This window comes from Pelodiscus sinensis, chromosome 4 (assembly GCF_049634645.1).
Source record: "Pelodiscus sinensis isolate JC-2024 chromosome 4, ASM4963464v1, whole genome shotgun sequence".
In the NCBI taxonomy this organism is placed as follows: domain Eukaryota; kingdom Metazoa; phylum Chordata; order Testudines; family Trionychidae; genus Pelodiscus; species Pelodiscus sinensis.
This window is the reverse complement of record NC_134714.1, coordinates 127,325,087-127,342,525: the sequence shown is the minus strand read 5'-3', so window position 1 is coordinate 127,342,525 and position 17,439 is coordinate 127,325,087. Positions and strand designations below refer to the sequence as shown.

Genomic DNA, 17,439 nt, shown 5'->3' with positions numbered 1-17,439 from the left:
ACAGCTGCAAGCCTCAGTAGTTTGGAACAGGGGTCACTAAAGGGCACGGGGTCCCCATCAGTGGCTGCTTGTCCCTCCTGTCTTGCCAGGGCCTGTCTGCACTGCAGCTGAAATGCTGTTTGCCTGTGGCACCTGGGCTTCGCAGAGAAGCCACTGCTCGTGTGCAGCCCACTCATGCTGTGGAACGAGGCCCTCCAGCATGTGCCTTGTCCCCGGGGTCTAGCATTCACCAGATCTCAGGAGTTCTCAAACAAGCCTTTAATCTCGCATCGCAACATCAACAGCTAATGGAAAAAAGCTCAGCTTGGTCTAGGCTTGGGGTTTACCCAGCCAGTGTAGGCCCTGAATACCCCAGTCACCAGGGATGCTCCTTTTAATCTGAGTGTAGAGCCATTGTCCAATCAGAAACCAGAGAAAATGCCATGGAGTCCAGATGGCAGCATGATTCCCTCTTCCTCTCAGTCTTGGGGCAGCTGTGCTCCCTCAGAGGGGGTAGGCATGCCAGAGGCTGCAGAGGAAGGCAGAGAAAGTGTGGTTACTCCTAGGGGCCCTGGTGCTGCCTCCTGCTCTTCCCACCCTCTCCAATGGGCCAAGCAGGGGCGGGATGGCTTGGAATGCAGCTGGTTCCCTGCAGCGCTGCGGTGGTGGGTCTGCAGGAGATGCAGTTTTACAGTCGACTTAGGGAAATGATGTGGCTGGGTCCCATGGCTGTTGGCTTTCAGGGATGGCCGGCCTGCGGCAGGGGCAGGGGGAGAACTCTCACTCTCCCCTCAAACCCTTTCATCTCTTCCTTCTCTGCCCAGAGCTCTGAGCCCCCAAGGCAGGGACAGAAGGGGCAGTCGCCAGCTGGGAGAACTTCCAGGAAACCCTAGAGCCTGCATGGAGCAGGGCCCAGCCAATGACACTCTCCTCTCAGTGCTCCAGTGCAGTATGAGGGAGTGCTGGGCTGCCAGGGGAAGGGGGGTGTCTCCTCACCGTCAGTGCTGGCACCACAGTGCTGACCTTAGACTCACTCTCAGTAGGTTTCAGAATTAGCGCCCCAGTGAGGTGCTGGGGCAGCTCCAGGCTTTCTGCCAACTCGCAGCTCTCGCTGTAGGGGGAACATTGCTTCACAGCTGGGGGAGGGGCAAAGGTTCATTTCTCCACTGGGAGTTGTGGCCAAGGGCTGGAGCCTGCACCATAGGGGTGGAGATGCCCGCGATCTGCCGGAGCCACTCAGAGAGAACCCAGGGCCCCCTCATTCCCTCAGCTCTATGCCCAAAGCTCCTTCCAAGCCAAGGGGAGGGGGCCAACCCAGGAGACTGGTCACAGCAGAGCCTGTTTTGGGGAGATTTACTATTTCGAGGTGACGATATCACTGGGCAGCCACTGGGAAAGCACCACACACAGATCTGCTGCTACTTTGCACCTGTAGCCCCTGGAAAGGGGCCCCAAACCAACCAGTGGGTGAAGCTGGGGTCTCCCTCATGCTCCAGCAGTGTCTCCAGCACCACAACAGGGGGACTTAGCCCCAGGGACTTGGCCCGCTCCCAGCGCTGCAGCCGGGTGATCCCTGCCAGCAAGAGAGTGAAGGGTTAATGGGGACGAGATTGCAGGATGGCAGGGACGGTCCAGGCATGCCCCATCATCCCACCCTGAAGCCAAAGATCCTTGGCATGGTGGGCAGCAGGCTCAGCCCTGGGCAGGGAGGATGGAAATGGTACCTCCCCCCAACTTTGATGGGGGGTAGCCCTGGGAAAATGGGAGTCATTGTGGGGCAGCTGTAGCTCCACCCCTACCCCCAGAAGGGATCCTCAAGACATGTTTAACCAGGCAGTGTAGTGCAGAGGTGCTGCCACTGAAGGCCCATTGGGTTCCTCAAGGAGTGAGCCCCTGACACCTTTGCCAGCAGGCGGAGCCTGGGCATTCAACGCTGCTCTGCAGGCATCCGACTGGTCTTTGGGGGGCCTGAGCCCAATGGGATTCTAGCTGCTTGGTTGAGTCAATGACCTTTGCATCTAACGGTCCCTGCGCTGGTTGGAAAAGCTGCCTGGTATCACTGGCTGGGGTGCCCTGGGGACAGGGATGGTCTCTGACCGGAGGTCTGGCTCAGTTGGGCAGAGCTCATGGTGCGTTGCAGGAGCCCAGCAGTTGGGTCTTGGAGGCGCTAAGGTGATGAGACGGGCCCTTGAGGAAGCACGGGATGCTTTTGGGTGTGTGTGCGTGCAACTCACTGACGGGCCCTCCAAGGGACTGTTTTCAAAATGGGGCACAGCACCCATCCTGTGGCTGGGTGCTGGCTCTGATCCAGCCCCAGGCCAGAGGGAGTCGTTGGCTCATGGGGGCAGGGAATAGGACAGCCTTTCCCCTCTAAGAGGTGTCATCTCCGATCCAGCCAGAGTTGAGCCCCCCCTGTGCAGTTTGGTAGCAGTGGGCAAGGTGGTGTGGCATTTATGGCCATTGGTCCATCACTGTGTCCCCCAGTTTTTGGCCCTCTTGGCCAACCAGGGATGGGAAAGGGAGCGGCCAGGATAGGCAAGGCCCTATGGAGCAGAGTAACTGATGATCCAGGGGCTTCATATTCCCTCCCCCCCCCCCCCCCCCCCAGTGGTGTAACCCAAAGGGCCCACTTGTCCTGGGTGAGCCAGGGGAGTGGGCTAAGTGCTGAGGAATGAAGAGAGCCTTGGAGGGCTGCTGGGGTGAGCCTGGATGCAAAGCAGGTGGGCTAGAGCCCACTTCAACCCCCTGTGGCTATGCCCCTGCCCCCATGCTGCACTGCAAGGGGCCAGACCCCTCAGCAGGAGCCTGCTGGTCTCATGAGGTGGCTCTGTGTAGCCCCACTAGCTTAGGGACAAGGGGCAGAGCTCTCCCAGGGCAGGGAGGGGGGCGGAGCTCTTACAAGTGTGGGAGGCAAGGAAGCAGGACTCTGCAGTTCAGGGGACAAGGGCTGGGCTCTTACCAGGACGGGATGGAGGGGTGAGGGCATCACCGAGAGGGAAGGAGGCAGACTTTGCTAGTGCAGGAGAAGGCGATGAGGCTAGCACCAGTGCGTATGTGCACGGGGGAAGGGCAGGGAAGCATGGAAGATGTGGGGCTCTCACCAGTGCAGGGTCCATACTCCCAACTGAGGTCAAACTGTCTGAGCATCTCCAGCGGGGCCGGGTACAGGGAGCCACCCGGGTGGGAATCAGGTGGATCCGGTGCAGCCTCTGAGCCATGGGGACAACGCGCTACATCACTGTGGAAACAGGGCCAGTCCCCCAGCACATGCCTCCTCCCCAGTGTAAGTTGGGAACGCCTGGCCTGGGCCCAGCAGCTCTCCCAGGGCCCAGCTGGAGGGGCATGGCTTGGGAACACAGGCCAGTAACATGGGCTGGCTCACCTCCACCAGCCAGGGGGCAGCTGGGTTACTCTGGGTCTATGGTTCCAGATCTGGCTGTCTCCAGGGACCCTGGCCCCTGGCTCTCCCCCACACCCCACAGGGATAAGGTCACTCCCAGGACCTCAGTCTAAGGCACCCGGCAGCCCCAGCCTGACCACACTTGGGGGGGCGTGGGGGGGGGGGATGACGACACAATGAGCAGCACAGGAACCTGTCCCTGAGACAGCTCAGTCCCCTGCAACCTCCCACGGCTCCTTTCCCTTGAAACCCCCAACCCAGAAAGAGCCCTGCCCTGCCCCACCTGACCTATTGAGGCAGTTCTGCACCCCCAGCTTCTGAGCCACACACCCCCAGCTCCTGCTCTACCCGCGTTCCCAGACCCGGCTGGGGTAGGAGCCCATCTTCCGCAGGCCTGGGATTCACCTGGCTGTAGGCTCCCCAACTTGGTGTCCGGGTCCTGCCGCTGCTTCTTCACCACCGGGAAGGAGTCGGTGATAAGCCGCTTCCTGCCCATGGCTCCCGGCTGCAGGAGGGACGAGAAGGGGAAAGTCAGTGGGGGAAAGGAGGGCGGGGGAGGGGAATGATGCCCACTAAGGACCGTGACACTTAACTACTCCCTCCTCTCTGCTAGTCCTGAGACCTCCCCCCTGCTCTAACCACTAGTCCCCGCTTCCCCCCAGGTTAGGACCCAGGAGTCCTGAGGCCTCCCCCCCCCCCCCCCGTTCTAACCACTAGTCCCCGCTTCCCCCCAGGTTAGGACCCAGGAGTCCTGAGGCTCCCCCCCCCACTCTAACCACTAGTCTCCGCTTCCCCCCAGGTTAGGACCCAGGAGTCCTGAGGCCTCCCCCCGCTCTAACCACTAGTCCCCGCTTCCCCCCCAGGTTAGGACCCAGGAGTCCTGAGGCTCCCCCCCCCCGCTCTAACCACTAGTCCCCGCTTCCCCCCCAGGTTAGGACCCAGGAGTCCTGAGGCCTCCCCCCGCTCTAACCACTAGTCCCCGCTTCCCCCCCAGGTTAGGACCCAGGAGTCCTGAGGCTCCCCCCCCCCCGCTCTAACCACTAGTCCCCGCTTCCCCCCCAGGTTAGGACCCAGGAGTCCTGAGGCCTCCCCCCGCTCTAACCACTAGTCCCTGCTTCCCCCCCAGGTTAGGACCCAGGAGTCCTGAGGCCTCTCCCCGCTCTAACCACTAGTCCCCGCTTCCCCCCCAGGTTAGGACCCAGGAATCCTGAGGCCTCCCCCCGCTCTAACCACTAGTCCCCGCTTCCCCCCCAGGTTAGGACCCAGGAGTCCTGGCTGCCTCCCCCCGATCGGCAGGGCGTGGCCGGGGGTTCCCCCTTCCTGGCTGCAGGCCCCAGTTGCGGTGGAGGGGGGGAGGGGGAGACAGGGACACAGCCACGGGGCGATACCGGGTGGGTTCCCGCAGAGATCGGCGCCAGGACCCGTCAGCCGAGGCGGGGGGAGGGGGTGTCCTGGGGCCCCGCCTCCGGGCCGGCTGGCCAATGGGGACGCGGCTTTCGCTTTGTCTTAAAGGGGCCAGGACACGCGGAGGGGAGGGGGGCGCACCCCAGGGAGAGACCCCGGGAATAGAACTCGGGGCGCCGCACGTGGCTAGGGAAATGGGGGTTACCCTGCAGGGGTGGGGGCACGCCGCGGGGAGGGGTTCAGAGGGAGGAAGGGATGGAAATCTGGGGGGCGGGGGCGCACACAGCATGGGGGGGGGGAGTCACGCCCATCCTGCCCTATCTATCTCAAGGCAGGGATCCGACCCCAACATGTTCCCTTGGGATAGGAGGGGAGAGGGACTCAGGCCAGGGAATAGGGGGTGCAATACGCCTCCCCATCCCACTGCCTTGCTCCCAGGCAGGCCCAGTGAGCACCCCCAGCGTGAAGGGGATAGCAGGGACCCCTCCCTCCCCATGAACAGTGTAGGGGGAGAGGGTGCACATATAGCACTGGCATATTGGGGGGGTGCCCGAGACTAGACCCCTCCCTCTGTTTAAGGGGTACAGATGGGGGCACTGGATGTGGAGGATGGAGCACCACAGGGTCTCCCTCTGGGGCTGTCAGGTTGAGCCTGTGGGATGGGGGAGGGGAACTAGAAATCCTTAGGGGTCAGGGGATGCTGGGGAGAGGGCAGGAGAGACTCATCAGTGATGGGGGACAGGTGCCTGGTATAACAGGTGATGGGCACGCTGTGGGAGGGAGGAAGGAGACAGGGCTCTGGCTTTTCTGGGGCATTGCTGGGCCTAGGCAGCCTGGCTGCACCAGGTGCTACATGGACACAGCCAGCCCTGCCTCAGCTCTGTTCCTGGCCTTGCCCTGCATGACCCTGCTTGTGCCTTGGGCTGGGGAGAGGGGAGGCCAGGCTTGTCATGGGGCAGTTAAGTTTGTCTGGGAGCGTGTGAGGATCTGTACCACTATGTAGTCACAGGTGTGTTGTGAGCAAGACATGAGAAGTCATTCTTCCGCTCTACTCTGTATTAGTTAGGCCTCAGTTGGAGTATTGTGTCCAGTTCTGGGCACCGCATTTCAAGAAAGATGTGGAGAAATTGGAGAGGGTCCAGAGAAGAGCAACAAGAATGATTACAGGTCTAGAAAACATGACCTATGAAGGAAGGCTGAAAGAATTGGGTTTGTGTAGTTTAGAGAAGAGAAGATTGAGAGAGGACATGATAGCCGTTTTCAGGTATCTAAAAGGGTGTCATAAGGAGGAGGGAAAACTTGTTCATCTTGGCCCCTGAGGATAGACCAAGAAGCAATGGGCTTAAACTGCAGCAAGGGAGCTTTAGGTTAGACATTAGGAAAAAGTTCCTAACTGTCAGGGTGGTCAAACACTGGAATAAATTGCCCAGGGAGGTTGTGGAATCTCCATCTCTGGAGATATTTAAGAGTAGGTTAGATAAATGTCTGTCAGGGATGGTCTAGACAGTATTTGGTCCTGCCATGAGGGCAGGGGACTGGACTTGATGACCTCTCGAGGTCCCTTCCAGTCCTGGTATTCTATGATTCTATGTTTCACCTCTTTTACAAGACTACGATGACTTTTGTACAACACGTATGGTGGAAGTATCATCTGAAAATTCGTGATTTGTAGATCATTATTGTGCTGCTAAATATTTGTGGCCATACAGTGCCTTGAGAAGTACCTTTTGGAGTTTGTTCTCTTTGGCAAGGTGGTCGAAGGTGGGGGATGTATGTTCCATTTATTGCCCCACCACATTTAGGGAACCCCATCATGGCAAAGCCCTCCACTATGTCCTGCATGTTTCCCAGAGTCACTGTCCTTCGTAGCCGAAGGGTATTGATTGCTTTGGCTACTTGGATCTCAGCAGCCCCTATTGTAAGATTTACCTGCTCCAAATTGGTTCCCAGTTGACTGTTGAGGGAGTGGGTCTCATTTTGATATTACTGTCCTTCAGGGTGGGTGTAACGTTCCGCCCCGCTGGATAGGGGCGATTAGTCACGTTCGGTTGTCTCAATTAGTTCTTTGGTTACCGCTCGGGGCGGAGGGGGACCTGGCCCCACCCTCTCTCCAGGTCCCAGCCCAGGACCCTACGGGTGGGCATCCTAAATGCACCGCCCGACCGGGGGGGCTACGGCCGCACCTCACCGGTCCCCGGGGATTTCCGACCTCGTCCTGGGCTACTTCCTCCGTCCCCTTCAGTTCTGTCCTGCTGTGCTTGATCCGGCAGGGCGCCGGATGAGACTCACCCTCTCCGGCCGCGGGGTTCCTCCGCTGCCGGTCCCGCTGCGTCCTCCGCTCACCGCACCGACCACCTTGCCACCCAAGCGGGGCTCCGTCTCTCCCCCTTGGCTCCTGGACGACCGGCTTTTGAATCTGGCGCCCCTGGCCTGGGATGCCGGTGCATGCACCCTGGGCCGCTGGGAACTCCCGGGGCTCGGGTGCTGGGGAAGCTCTTGCGCCTTCACTGGCAGCTGCCGCCGAACAGGCATGGCAGAGCCACTCCGGCTTCTCGGCGGCAGTTCCCCGCAGCGCCCAAGTGTGGGGCGCGGAGTTGAGGCTCGCGATCCCTGCCGCCCCGTCACAGTGGGGGAAAGCAATTTGCACAGTTCTGTGAAAGTGGCCTTACGCATGCGAAAGTTTTGCAGCCACTGCTGATCATCCCATAACTGCAACACTGTGTGGTCCCACCAGTCTGTGCTTATCTGACAAGACCAGAACGGGCCATTTCACAGTATCAACAGGAACAACTGCTGCCGGCATCAGCCCATTACTACACTCACATGTTTCATACGTGTCTGTGTTCATGCCCCTCTCAGGGTATTCCTTGCTCCAGCAGCTCCTGGTTAGTCTCCAGGCAGCTGCAACGTAAGATGTTTGTAATGCTTATCCATAGCACTTTGCAGCTGCACGGGCTCCTCGCTATGGTGTTTGCATAGATAACCAGGAGAAAAAAAGCTTCAGGGGGCAGCTGAGTTAGTCTGTACAGGATAAATTTAAAAAACAACAAATAGTCTGGTAGCACTTTAAAGACTAACAAAACATGTAGGTGGCATCATGAGCTTTTGTGGGCACATCCCACTTCTTCAGATAACTGGAGTATTGGATGTTCAGGACCAAAATAAATGGGGGGGGGGGAGGGAGACAAGAAGAGGCAGTGGGTAAAAAATATCAAGGGGAAAGCCAAGCTGGAATGTAATAGGAAAACCAAATAGTTTCTAAGAACCTAAAGGCTGGATTGTCAAAAGAGGCCGATAAGAACCATAAATTAGCAAACAACAAATGGTCAGGTAGCACTTAAAGACTGACAAATCATTTAGATCTGATGCATCTGACGAAGTGGGTCTTTGCCCACAAAAGTTTATGCTCCAATAAATCTGTTAGTCTAAGGTGCCACAGGACTCTTCGTTGCTACCATATAGATGGTATCATGAGATTCTACATAGACAAAGAACCATTGTCACCTTCATTGTTTGGTAGGTTGATAATGACCCCGCCATCCAGTATCTTTATTTAGTCCATGGGTGTGAGAATCGAACCTGTGAATGAGTTGTAGATCCAGTCCTTTCCTGTGTATTTGGCTTGTGGAATTGGTTTGTAACAAAATAGCTATTTGAAGATCTGTTAATAAATGCCCAGGGAGATTAAAATGTTCTCCAACAGGTTTTTATATGTTCCCTTTACGGATATCTGATTCGTGTCCATTAATTCTTTCCCATAGGGACTGTCCAGTTTGTCCAATATATATTGCAGTGGGGCATTGCTGGCATTTGATGGCATAGATTAAATTACTGGATGTGCAGTTAAATGAGCCTCTGATTTGGTGGCTTATGTGGTTGGCTCCAGTAATGAATTCGCTTGTATAGATATGTGGGCAGAGTTGGCACCGTGGCTGATTGCAGGGCTGTGTTCCTGGATGTTTATGATGTAATTGTGTAGCATGGTTATCAGAAAGAATTCGTTTCAGATTAGGGGGTTGTCTGTAAACAAGAATAGGTCTTTCTCCCTCTGAGAGTGAGGGATCATTTTCCAAGGTAGGTTGTAGATTGCGGATAATGAGTTGGAGGGGTTTGGATTGTGGACTGTAGGTAATGACAAGTGGAGTTCTGTTATTTTCTCTTTTGGATCGGTCTTGAAGTAGTTCATGTCTGGGTACTTTTTTGGCTCTGTCAATCTGTTTTTTCACTTCTCCAGATGGGTATTTCAGTTTTAGGAATGCTCTGTAAAGATCTTGTAGGTGTTTGTCTCCGTCTGTAGGATTGGACCAAATCCGGTTGTATTTTAGGGCTTGGCTGTATACAGTAGATTGAGAAATGTGTCTGGGATGGAAGCTGGAGGCATGAATGTAAGTATAGTGGTCGGTGGGTTTCTGGTATAGGGTGGTGGAAATTTGTCCATTATTTAATTGTACTTTAGTGTCCAAGAAGTGGATTTCCCATGTGGACTGATCCAGGCTGAGGATGATGGTGGGGTGGAAGCTGTTGAGATCCTTGTGAAATTCTTCAAGAGTCTCCTTTCTGTGGGTCCATATAATGAAGATGTCGTCAATGTAACGTAAGTAAAATAAGGGTGTTGGGGGCAAGAGCTGAGGAAACGTGGTTCAAGGTCAGCTATAAAGATGTTGGCATATTGTGGTGCCATGCGTGTGCCCATGGCTGTGTTGCTGACTTGGAGATACAAATTGTCTCTGAATCGGAAGTAGTTGTGGGTGAGGACAAAGTTGCAGAGCTCTGTAATCAGGTGTGCAGTGTTGTTATCAGGATGGTGTTGTTGATGGCCTGTAATCTGTCTTCATGTGGAATGTTGGTGTAGAGGGCTTCTACGTCCATAGTGGCCAGGATGGTATTTTGAGGTAGATTACTGATGTTTTGAAGTTTCCTCAGGAAGTCAGTGGTGTCACAGAGGTAGCTGGGAGTGCTGGCAGCATAGGATCAGAGGAAGGAGTTGATATAGCCAGATAATCCTGTTGTAAGTGTGCCAATGCTTGAGATCAGGGGCAGATGACCGTTTTGCGGGGCCCCGGGCAGCCTAATTCCGCGGGGCCCCCCCTTTGGCACGGCGCATGCGCAGTGGCGCCACGGCGCATGTGCGGGGCTTTCTGAAGCACGGGGCCCGGGGCGGCCGCCCCGTTCGCCCTGCCCTATATGCTTCCCTGCTTGAGATGATGGGTCATCCTGGATTTCCAGTTTTGTGTGTCTTGTGTAGCAGATAGAAAGCTCCTGGTTGGGGATTGCAGGGGAAGGGTGTTAGTGTAAATTTGTTCCTGAGCAGCATCAGAAAGCTTCATAAGCAGTTTATTGGTATTCTTTAGTAGGACCACAGGAGAGAAAAAAGGGATGAGAAAAGATTGTTTGCCATTGCTTTCAAGCAGGGAGGAGGGAGGAGATAAGTGCACCATGGAAGGCGGACCACAGGTATCCATAATCACCCACTATTTCTGTCCCATCAGGCACTGGGAGTCTAACCCAAAATGCAAAGGAGTGGCAGGGGATTGTAGGATTGCTACCCCCAGTGCATTGCTATCAAAGTCAATGGTAGCGATACACTGTCAAATGTTTGTGCACAGTGGGACGTGCACTTTTGACTTTACAAAATCGGGTGCTAAAAAAAAAAAATCAGCCTTCATAAAGTTGACTCATCTCATAGTGTAGACATGCCTGCAGCACCGGGTCTTGTCCCTGCTGGGTCTCCCCCTTGGAGGCTGCTCCAGTCTCTTATCCTCGAGTGAATGAACCATTAATGGCATCTGTGCCTGGCCTGGAGCCAGGGGCATGTGTCTGAAGTCACAAGGCAGCATCGGGCTCCTCCATGGGCAGAGGGGGAGAGAGAATTTCTTGGGGCCAATGGAATAGAATTGTGAGGAAACATGCGCACAGCCAGAGTGGGGAACACACAAACCAGCTCTGTTGCTGCCCCTCAATCCAAACCCACAGGCCCTGCTGTCCCAGCCCTGAGCTCCCCCCAGCAAGGGGAGACAGGGAAAGCGATCAGACAAGGGGTCAGATACCCCTATAAAGGGGCCTGGATCCTCAGATCCCGGGACCTGCTTAAGGGCAGGGGGAGTAGGGTTGCCAGGTGTCCGGTTTTGAACCAGACAGTCTAGTATTTGAGCTTTCTGTTTGGGAAACAAATTGAGAAAATAGAAATGAGAAAATATAAACATCCGGTAGTGTCTAAATAAGATGTAATGTGGATTGTGATGTAATGTCCAGTGTGTCTGGTATTGAGCTCAGAACCCACTTGAGGTAGAGGGGCACTAAGATTTTGAAGGGTGCCCCAAACACCCCCAAAGGGACAGGATCTCCCAAGCCATGGGCACTTAAGGTAAGGAAGAATGTGGGTATGGCTGACACCCCCTCCCTCTCCCTACCACCATAATTTCACTCCTGCCACTATCCAGCTCCTTCACCTGAACCCCGTAATGCCTCTGATCTCCCCATATTCCCCCACCCTTTGCTGCAGCCCCAATCTGCTGCATCCCTTATTCTCACTCACAGCATTTATTTATTTGTTACTAGTTTAAGCGTCAGCTGAATTATTTGCTGTCCTGCAGGTGGTGTTGCGTAAGTATACAATTAAAAACCTTTTTGGCAGGAGCAGGATGTAACAGAGGGGACAGCTCATTCTCAGATGACTGCCAAGGGTCAAAGGTGACCTTACAGCCATTTAACCACCATGGGGCTGCCCTATTCCTGAGCCCCAGGGCAGTGTGGCTGGCATAGAATTTTATTGGGTGGGAGGTTGTTAACAGTGGCTAGATTGTCTGAGAGCCAAGGAAGAGACAGCGAAGGGCAACTGGGTGGCAGGAAACTTTGCCCTTAGGACTTAGGGTAGATTCCACCCAGGGATGCTGATTATGGAGCTGCAGTATCTGGCCCCAAGACTAAGGTCTTAGCAAATTCATGGCTGTGAAAAATGCACTAGGGAGCATGAAATCAGGTCTCCATCAGGTGTAGCTGTTGTAGAATTTCCCCCCTTAGATTTAGGCAGCTGCTGCCAGCAGTACTGCCTTATTAGCTCAGCGACTGACTGGAGGGCAGCAGCTGCTGGCCAGGAGCCACCTATAAAGATAATACTGTTGTCAGCAGCACCCAGACAGCAGATGCTGAGAACTAAGCATGGCAATGCTAGAACCTGCCACCCCCGCCACCGAATAGCCTGCCACCTGCCCCTCAGCGGGTGATGAGACTCTTGGTTTCCACACCATCACATTTTAGATAGAAACCGTGAAGCTGACCATTATGAAAATCCTATGAGTGTGCAATGGAGCAACACGAAGCATGAATTTGTTAGAGCCCCACCCCTGAGGCTGGCACATGCTGGAGAGACAGGAGATGTTTCTAGTGCCATTGGGCCCAATACTGAGCCCAGGGTTTTCCTGGCCACCCTGTTGGCCCTCACCCCTGCTCCATGGGAGTTGCTGGGCCAGGGGACTTAGGTGGGGTGGTGGCTGCCACTGGGCCAGGGTGCTCTGGCAGGAGCTGTTGCTGGCCCTGGGGTGTGGATAACACAGTGGCACAGGCTGGGTTGGTGCTGGAAGCCCTGGCTCTCCTGCAGCCTCTGTACAGGATGGTTTTCCTGCTCCACAAGGTCATAGATGGGGTAGCCCCGCGCATGCATCTGCTTGGCTGTCATGGTGCTGATCACCTGCATGTAGCCGCGGCCACGGTACTGGGGCAGGGTGTTGCTATGCCCCATGGCACCAAAGGGGTCCAGGAGGCTCCAGCTGATGGGTGGCTGCTGGCATTTAGGAAGCAGAACCTGGGGAAGTGGAGGACCAGGTTGACCAGATATCGCCGCTGTGCTCAGTCCCCCCCCATAGGGCCATGTCTCATTCAGCATATTAGTGTGAAAGAGCCTCATGGCGGACTCCAGCCTGAGAGAACAGAGAGGGGCAGGGTAGTGGCAAGGGGAGAGAGTGGGGGAATGACACACTGGGCCTCTCCTCTCTGTGGGGCTGCAGTGGCTACTATTTGAAACCCCAGGGGTGGGCGGGGGTTAGCCCACCCACTTCTAAAAGCCCCCCCCCCAGCCTTGTGATCAACTGATTCTGCAGGACAAATAATGAAAAACAGTCAAAGGGGGGGCGGGTCAAAGGTTTAAAACCAGGGAACCGGATGGGGACACGGAGCAGAGAACCTCGGACAGCGCCCACTGCTCCTCAGAGCTGTCCATGGAGCCAGTGGACGCCGCCCGGAGGAACTCTGCCCGGATACGTGAAACTAGGGAGGAACAGAAGTAGGCCCCACAGTCGCAGAGTATCCTCTCGTCCAGCATCCTCCCCCTGGCGCTGTATATGGCAGCTTTTGCCAGGGCCAGGAGTAGGTTGACAAGGAGGTCTCGTGAATTTGTGGGGTCACGGATGGGGTGTGTGTAAATGAAAAGGTGTGGGGAGTAACGCAACCAGAACCTCATCTGGAGGAGCTGGAATAGGGGCTGCAACCTGGCGCACTCTAGGTATGCATGTGCCAGGTTTTCCCTCACACCACAAAGGGGCAGGTGGCTGGGATGGGGATGAACTGCACCAGGTACACACGTGTGCTCATGGCTCCGTGAAGGAGCCACCAGCTGATGTCCCCGATGGGCTGTGGGATTCAGAAGGAATAGACACTGGACCTTCTGGGTTCCCCACCCTCAAGAGGTCTTAGATGTCCTGCTACATGGTGTCGGGGCGGGACACAAGGGTGAGGAAATGCAACGTGCAGAGCACGAGCATGTACAGATGGTCTCTGGGCATCTACTTGGAAGCAGACTGGCTGCAGATCCTGCAGCCGGCTGAGGCTCCAGGAATGGGGATGCGGGGGAGGGAAGCGTGGAACAGGGGCTTGTAGTGAGGGGGAGTACCCTCTCAGTGGGCTCGCTGCAGGGAATAGAAAGTGGGCTGCGACAAAGCCACCTTCACCTCCTGGACTATGCACAGGGAGGTTCAGGGGGTGGAGTCTCATGCGCTGAGTGAGCGCTCACAGGTCCACCCAGTCCCTCTTGTCATAGTCCAGGAGCCTTGGTGGTTTCTGCCAGGATCAGCCTCCGGCACACCGAGGGGGATTCCGCCACCTGCACGCACAAGGCTGGATTGTGGAGCAGAGGCTCTTTGAGGAGATCTGCTCCCTTGGTGGACACAATGGACCTGATCACCAAGAACAGCTTCCAGGTCTGGAGGAGGTCCTGGTAGAATTCCGGCAGCTCTGGGAGGTCTCACGGAAGACCGCTCCGGTGGATGAAAGAGCTGCCGGTCGTATCGGAGCCCTCGGAGGTGGCAGAGGGAGGCGTGCACCAATGTGCTCCACACCTTACTATCTGCCCTATAGAGGAGTCTCTGCAGGCGGAAGGTCCGGACCTGGCTGCGCATGCAGACCAGGCTCTGCCCCCCACTCCCTTCTCCAGGGGAAGACACAGGACCCCTACAGACACCCAGTGCAGTCCTAGCCAGAAGAACTCCAGGGCTATCCTCTGGAGTCTGATGGGCACGAGATGGAGGGCTTCTGAGAACTCGGCCAGAGAGAAAGGCAGCTCCAGCTACTCCTGGTCACCCATGCTGACCGTCGGGAGTTTGGTCCAGAGTACCCTGCCGGTGTCGGCATGTCAGATCCAGGGAGAATAAGCTGGCGTAGAAGGCCCTGGCCCTTCGGCGTGTCTCCTCCGGATCCGTGAGGGGGGTGCCGTTCTCCACCAGAAAGCAGAGGACGTGCTTTTTGGCCCCCCTCTTTTTCTCCAGAAGAAGCAGAAGCCCCGATCCATCTCCCGAAGGAGATGGATGCGAGATCGAACAAAGGCACCCCGGGCCTGGTGCTCAAGGGCCCAGAGCTCCTTCCGCTTCTCCTAGTGCGCTTCGCGGAGGGGTGGATCCTCGGGGTCAGATGCCAGGTGCCTCTCAAGCTTTAAAACCTCCAGCTCCAGCTGCTCCATCGCCACATCCCTCTGCCGGCTGGTGTCCCAGGAGTAGCTGCAGCAAAAGAGCTGGGCGCTCACCTTCCCCACGTCCCACCATTGCTGTGCCGAGGGAAAGGCGGGCCACTGCCCCCGCCAGGCTAGCCAGGACTCCCGGAAGGATGCCATGAAGCCTACATCCTCCATCAGGCTATTGTTAAAATGCCAGTAGGCTGGCCCCAGCCTCTGCACTCAGAGAGGCCTTCACAGCCACCAAATGGAAGTCCGTGAAGGGGTTGGCCAGATGCTGGAGGAGTGGGCCCGTGGTAGGTGGAAATGTGATAAATAAATGTCCAACCAGGAGTAGGGCGCCCGATCGTCCCCCCACCCGGATGTAGGTGAAGGCGGTGGTGTTGTCTGGGTGGTGGTTGCGCCAGATGTCCACCAGGGAGTGGTGGTCTATGATCTCCTTGAAGATGCCTGCTGCGGCCTGGAGGTTCTCAAGTCCTGAGCGATCCCGCTTCTCAAGGGTGGTGTTGAAGTCCCTTCCCAGGACCAGGCATTTGCGAGGATCCAGGGTGCTGAGGAAGGTGGTCGCCTGCTGATAAATGGTCCTCTGATACCCCCATTTCCACCCTGCGGTGCCTGAGCACTCTAGTGCCTGCCCTGTCCCCAAGCAGCCAGAGGGCAGGCCATGGGCATTTCTGATCCATGTGCACCCTCCCGCCCCCCCCCCCCCCCCAGGCAGACACTGACCGGATCTCAGGCATGATGCTGGGATTCGGGTGGAGGTAGGTGAAATACTTGGTTGCCTCCAGCTGTAGCCCCTTGTCCTTGATGACGTCACTGGCGGTCTCATACACCCCATCCTGGAGCCCTGCAGGGTTTAGTGAGCAGTGGGAGCCCTGAATGGGGAATGTGGCTGTGAGGGCCCTAGCCTGGCGTGTGAGGAGGAGAGGGGACCAAGGCAAACAACTACCAGCAGGCAGGTCTCAGGAAAGGTTCAAGCAGAACCATGGCCATGGGGAAACATGGGAGCAGCTTGTGACCCCTGAGAGTTCAGGGTCTGGCAGCATCAGGGGGGACATGCAGTGGCTGTGGGGCGCAAGAGAAGGCAGCCATAGGCGTTACCGCAGATGCGAAAAGTCCGACTCCCGTTAATGGCGCCTGTGCTACCCAGAAAGGCCTGGTAGGCACCCAGGTTCCGGTAAAACGCTGCGTACATGTTGGTGTAGAAATCAGTTGTCTGATACCACTTACTGTGGGGACAGGGAGCTAAGTAGGAAACTCCCAATGGAATGAGTGATGTGCTGCTGTAACCTTGAGTAGGCTAGACTTGACTGCCCTTCTTCAGTGTCTAAAGAAACCCCCACTTCCACTGTAGTACTGGAGACCCAGAGTTTAGTCCGTAAGACATTTCAGCAAGAATTGCACAGTGTCAGGCTCCCTACATTCAAGTTCCAAAAGAATGAATTTAATTGAATGACTTTATAAAATTGTATGAAGAAACAATCTAATTCTTACAACAGAATACAGCTATTGTATACTCCACAAATTATATCTATAATTACAATAAACATAAGTAAAGAGAAAACTAAAAGTGAAATTTGAACAGTTCAGTCCACACACAGTAAGAAAAGACTGATAGGTCCTAAGAGCTTAGATTTGGTTCACCAAAGTCTCAGTTTGTGCCCATGATATCAAATCTGCACCATGTGTGAAGTCTCTCTCCACTTGCTTGTAGGGAATCCTCAGTTGGAGTCCAGGCAGACTCTTCCTCTGCTATGGCCACGGCTAGGTAGGCAGCCAGCTCACTGATTAACTAGTCAGTTAGCTCACAAGTGAACAGACTTAAAGAAACCCTATTACAAGAACATACCAAAAACCCTTGAGAATAACAATAGAAATGACTCTTTTCCCCACTGCTACATTTACAGAGGAGCTGAAGAATCACAAAGACTGAGAAAGTGAACTAGAACAGTTTGACTAAAATCAAAACAGCATTGAAAGCAGACAATTAACACAAGTTATTTTCCCTCTCAGGTTCCCCTAGCTCTAAGTAGCATTGGCCTGAGCCCATGGTAGAGGATTAACATCACCACCTGCTGCAAAGTGCTGCAGAGTGAGGAACAGCAGCTAGGCCTCTACTCCTGGCTTAGCTGCTTCCAGCTCACACGGGCCTTAGAAAAGCATCTGTCCCGCCTGCTTGCTCATGAAGTCTGACCCCAAACTACTAGACCCAACTCCAGAAGTGTCTGGGTGCAGTGCTGAATCTGCCCCATAACACTCAACTCACTCCTACCTCCCCCCATAGGGGTCTCTTAAAGAGATAGCTCCCTATTAAGTGCATGGGTTACACTGCCACCCCACCCTGAGCCAGCCTGGCCCCTGGTGTGATGCCCTCTGATGGGAAAGGGCCCCAAATCCCAATCCCCCCCCCATTAGCCAGCCTGGCCCCCTCATATCCAGCTCCCCCTCCAAGAAAGGTCCAGGTCCCATTCTTCACCCCATTGAGTCAGCCAGGGCCCAGGTGTAGTGCGGTGGCTATGGGGTGGCACCTCTGTGTGGCTTGGTGAGGTTGGCTTTGAGCTCAGGCCACAAATCCACCAGCACCTCATGCTCTGCCTGGTTCCAGCTGTTTATGTTCATCACAGCACCATGGACCTGCCAGAGACTGGAGGGAGGGGTATCAGAGCTGGGGGAGGGGCAGCAGTCCCCCCTCCCACGAGTCAGGCAGAAACCCCCAAGT

General features: G+C 55.6%; 2 protein-coding genes across 5 annotated transcripts; both read right to left on the bottom strand.

The window, feature by feature from the left end:
• Positions 1–243: 243 nt before the first annotated feature.
• Positions 244–7,287, bottom strand: POLD4 (DNA polymerase delta 4, accessory subunit). 4 transcript variants are annotated; one of them, XM_006113744.4, is made up of 5 exons: positions 7,073–7,287; positions 3,785–3,884; positions 3,081–3,188; positions 1,441–1,552; positions 244–508 (listed from the first exon to the last, which is right to left on the bottom strand). In XM_006113744.4, the coding sequence occupies exons 2-5, from the start codon at positions 3,873–3,875 to the stop codon at positions 484–486; spliced, it is 336 nt and encodes a 111-aa protein (XP_006113806.1). In that variant the 5' UTR covers positions 3,876–3,884; positions 7,073–7,287; the 3' UTR covers positions 244–483. The 4 variants fall into 4 exon arrangements, with proteins under 4 accessions (XP_006113806.1, XP_075784666.1, XP_075784667.1 ...); XM_075928551.1 differs by lacking the exon at positions 7,073–7,287 and adding an exon at positions 4,768–4,862; XM_075928552.1 differs by lacking the exon at positions 7,073–7,287 and adding an exon at positions 4,642–4,681.
• A 4,970-nt stretch (positions 7,288–12,257) lies between these two features.
• Positions 12,258–15,915, bottom strand: LOC142829324 (glycine N-acyltransferase-like protein 3). The gene is made up of 4 exons (XM_075928805.1): positions 15,822–15,915; positions 15,447–15,567; positions 15,079–15,271; positions 12,258–12,584 (listed from the first exon to the last, which is right to left on the bottom strand). Exons 1-4 carry the CDS (start codon positions 15,913–15,915, stop codon positions 12,258–12,260), a joined length of 735 nt encoding a protein of 244 aa, XP_075784920.1.
• Between the last annotated feature and the right edge of the window lie 1,524 nt (positions 15,916–17,439).

What these genes read in the sequence shown, in the direction of transcription:
- POLD4 (XM_006113744.4), bottom strand. Translation starts at nt 3,875, where the DNA reads ATGGGCAGGAAGCGGCTTATCACCGACTCCTTCCCGGTGGTGAAGAAG. An exon ending in GTTGGGGAGCCTACAGCCAG is followed by an intron (nt 3,189 to 3,784) that starts GTGAATCCCAGG and finishes CCCATGGCTCAG; the next exon opens with AGGCTGCACCGGATCCACCT. An exon ending in GGAGTATGGACCCTGCACTG is followed by an intron (nt 1,553 to 3,080) that starts GTGAGAGCCCCA and finishes TCTTGCTGGCAG; the next exon opens with GGATCACCCGGCTGCAGCGC.
- LOC142829324 (XM_075928805.1), bottom strand. Translation starts at nt 15,915, where the DNA reads ATGTACGCAGCGTTTTACCGGAACCTGGGTGCCTACCAGGCCTTTCTG. An exon ending in TCGGACTTTTCGCATCTGCG is followed by an intron (nt 15,568 to 15,821) that starts GTAACGCCTATG and finishes TAAACCCTGCAG; the next exon opens with GGCTCCAGGATGGGGTGTAT. An exon ending in CCGCCTTCACCTACATCCGG is followed by an intron (nt 12,585 to 15,078) that starts GTGGGGGGACGA and finishes CCACTTCCCCAG; the next exon opens with GTTCTGCTTCCTAAATGCCA.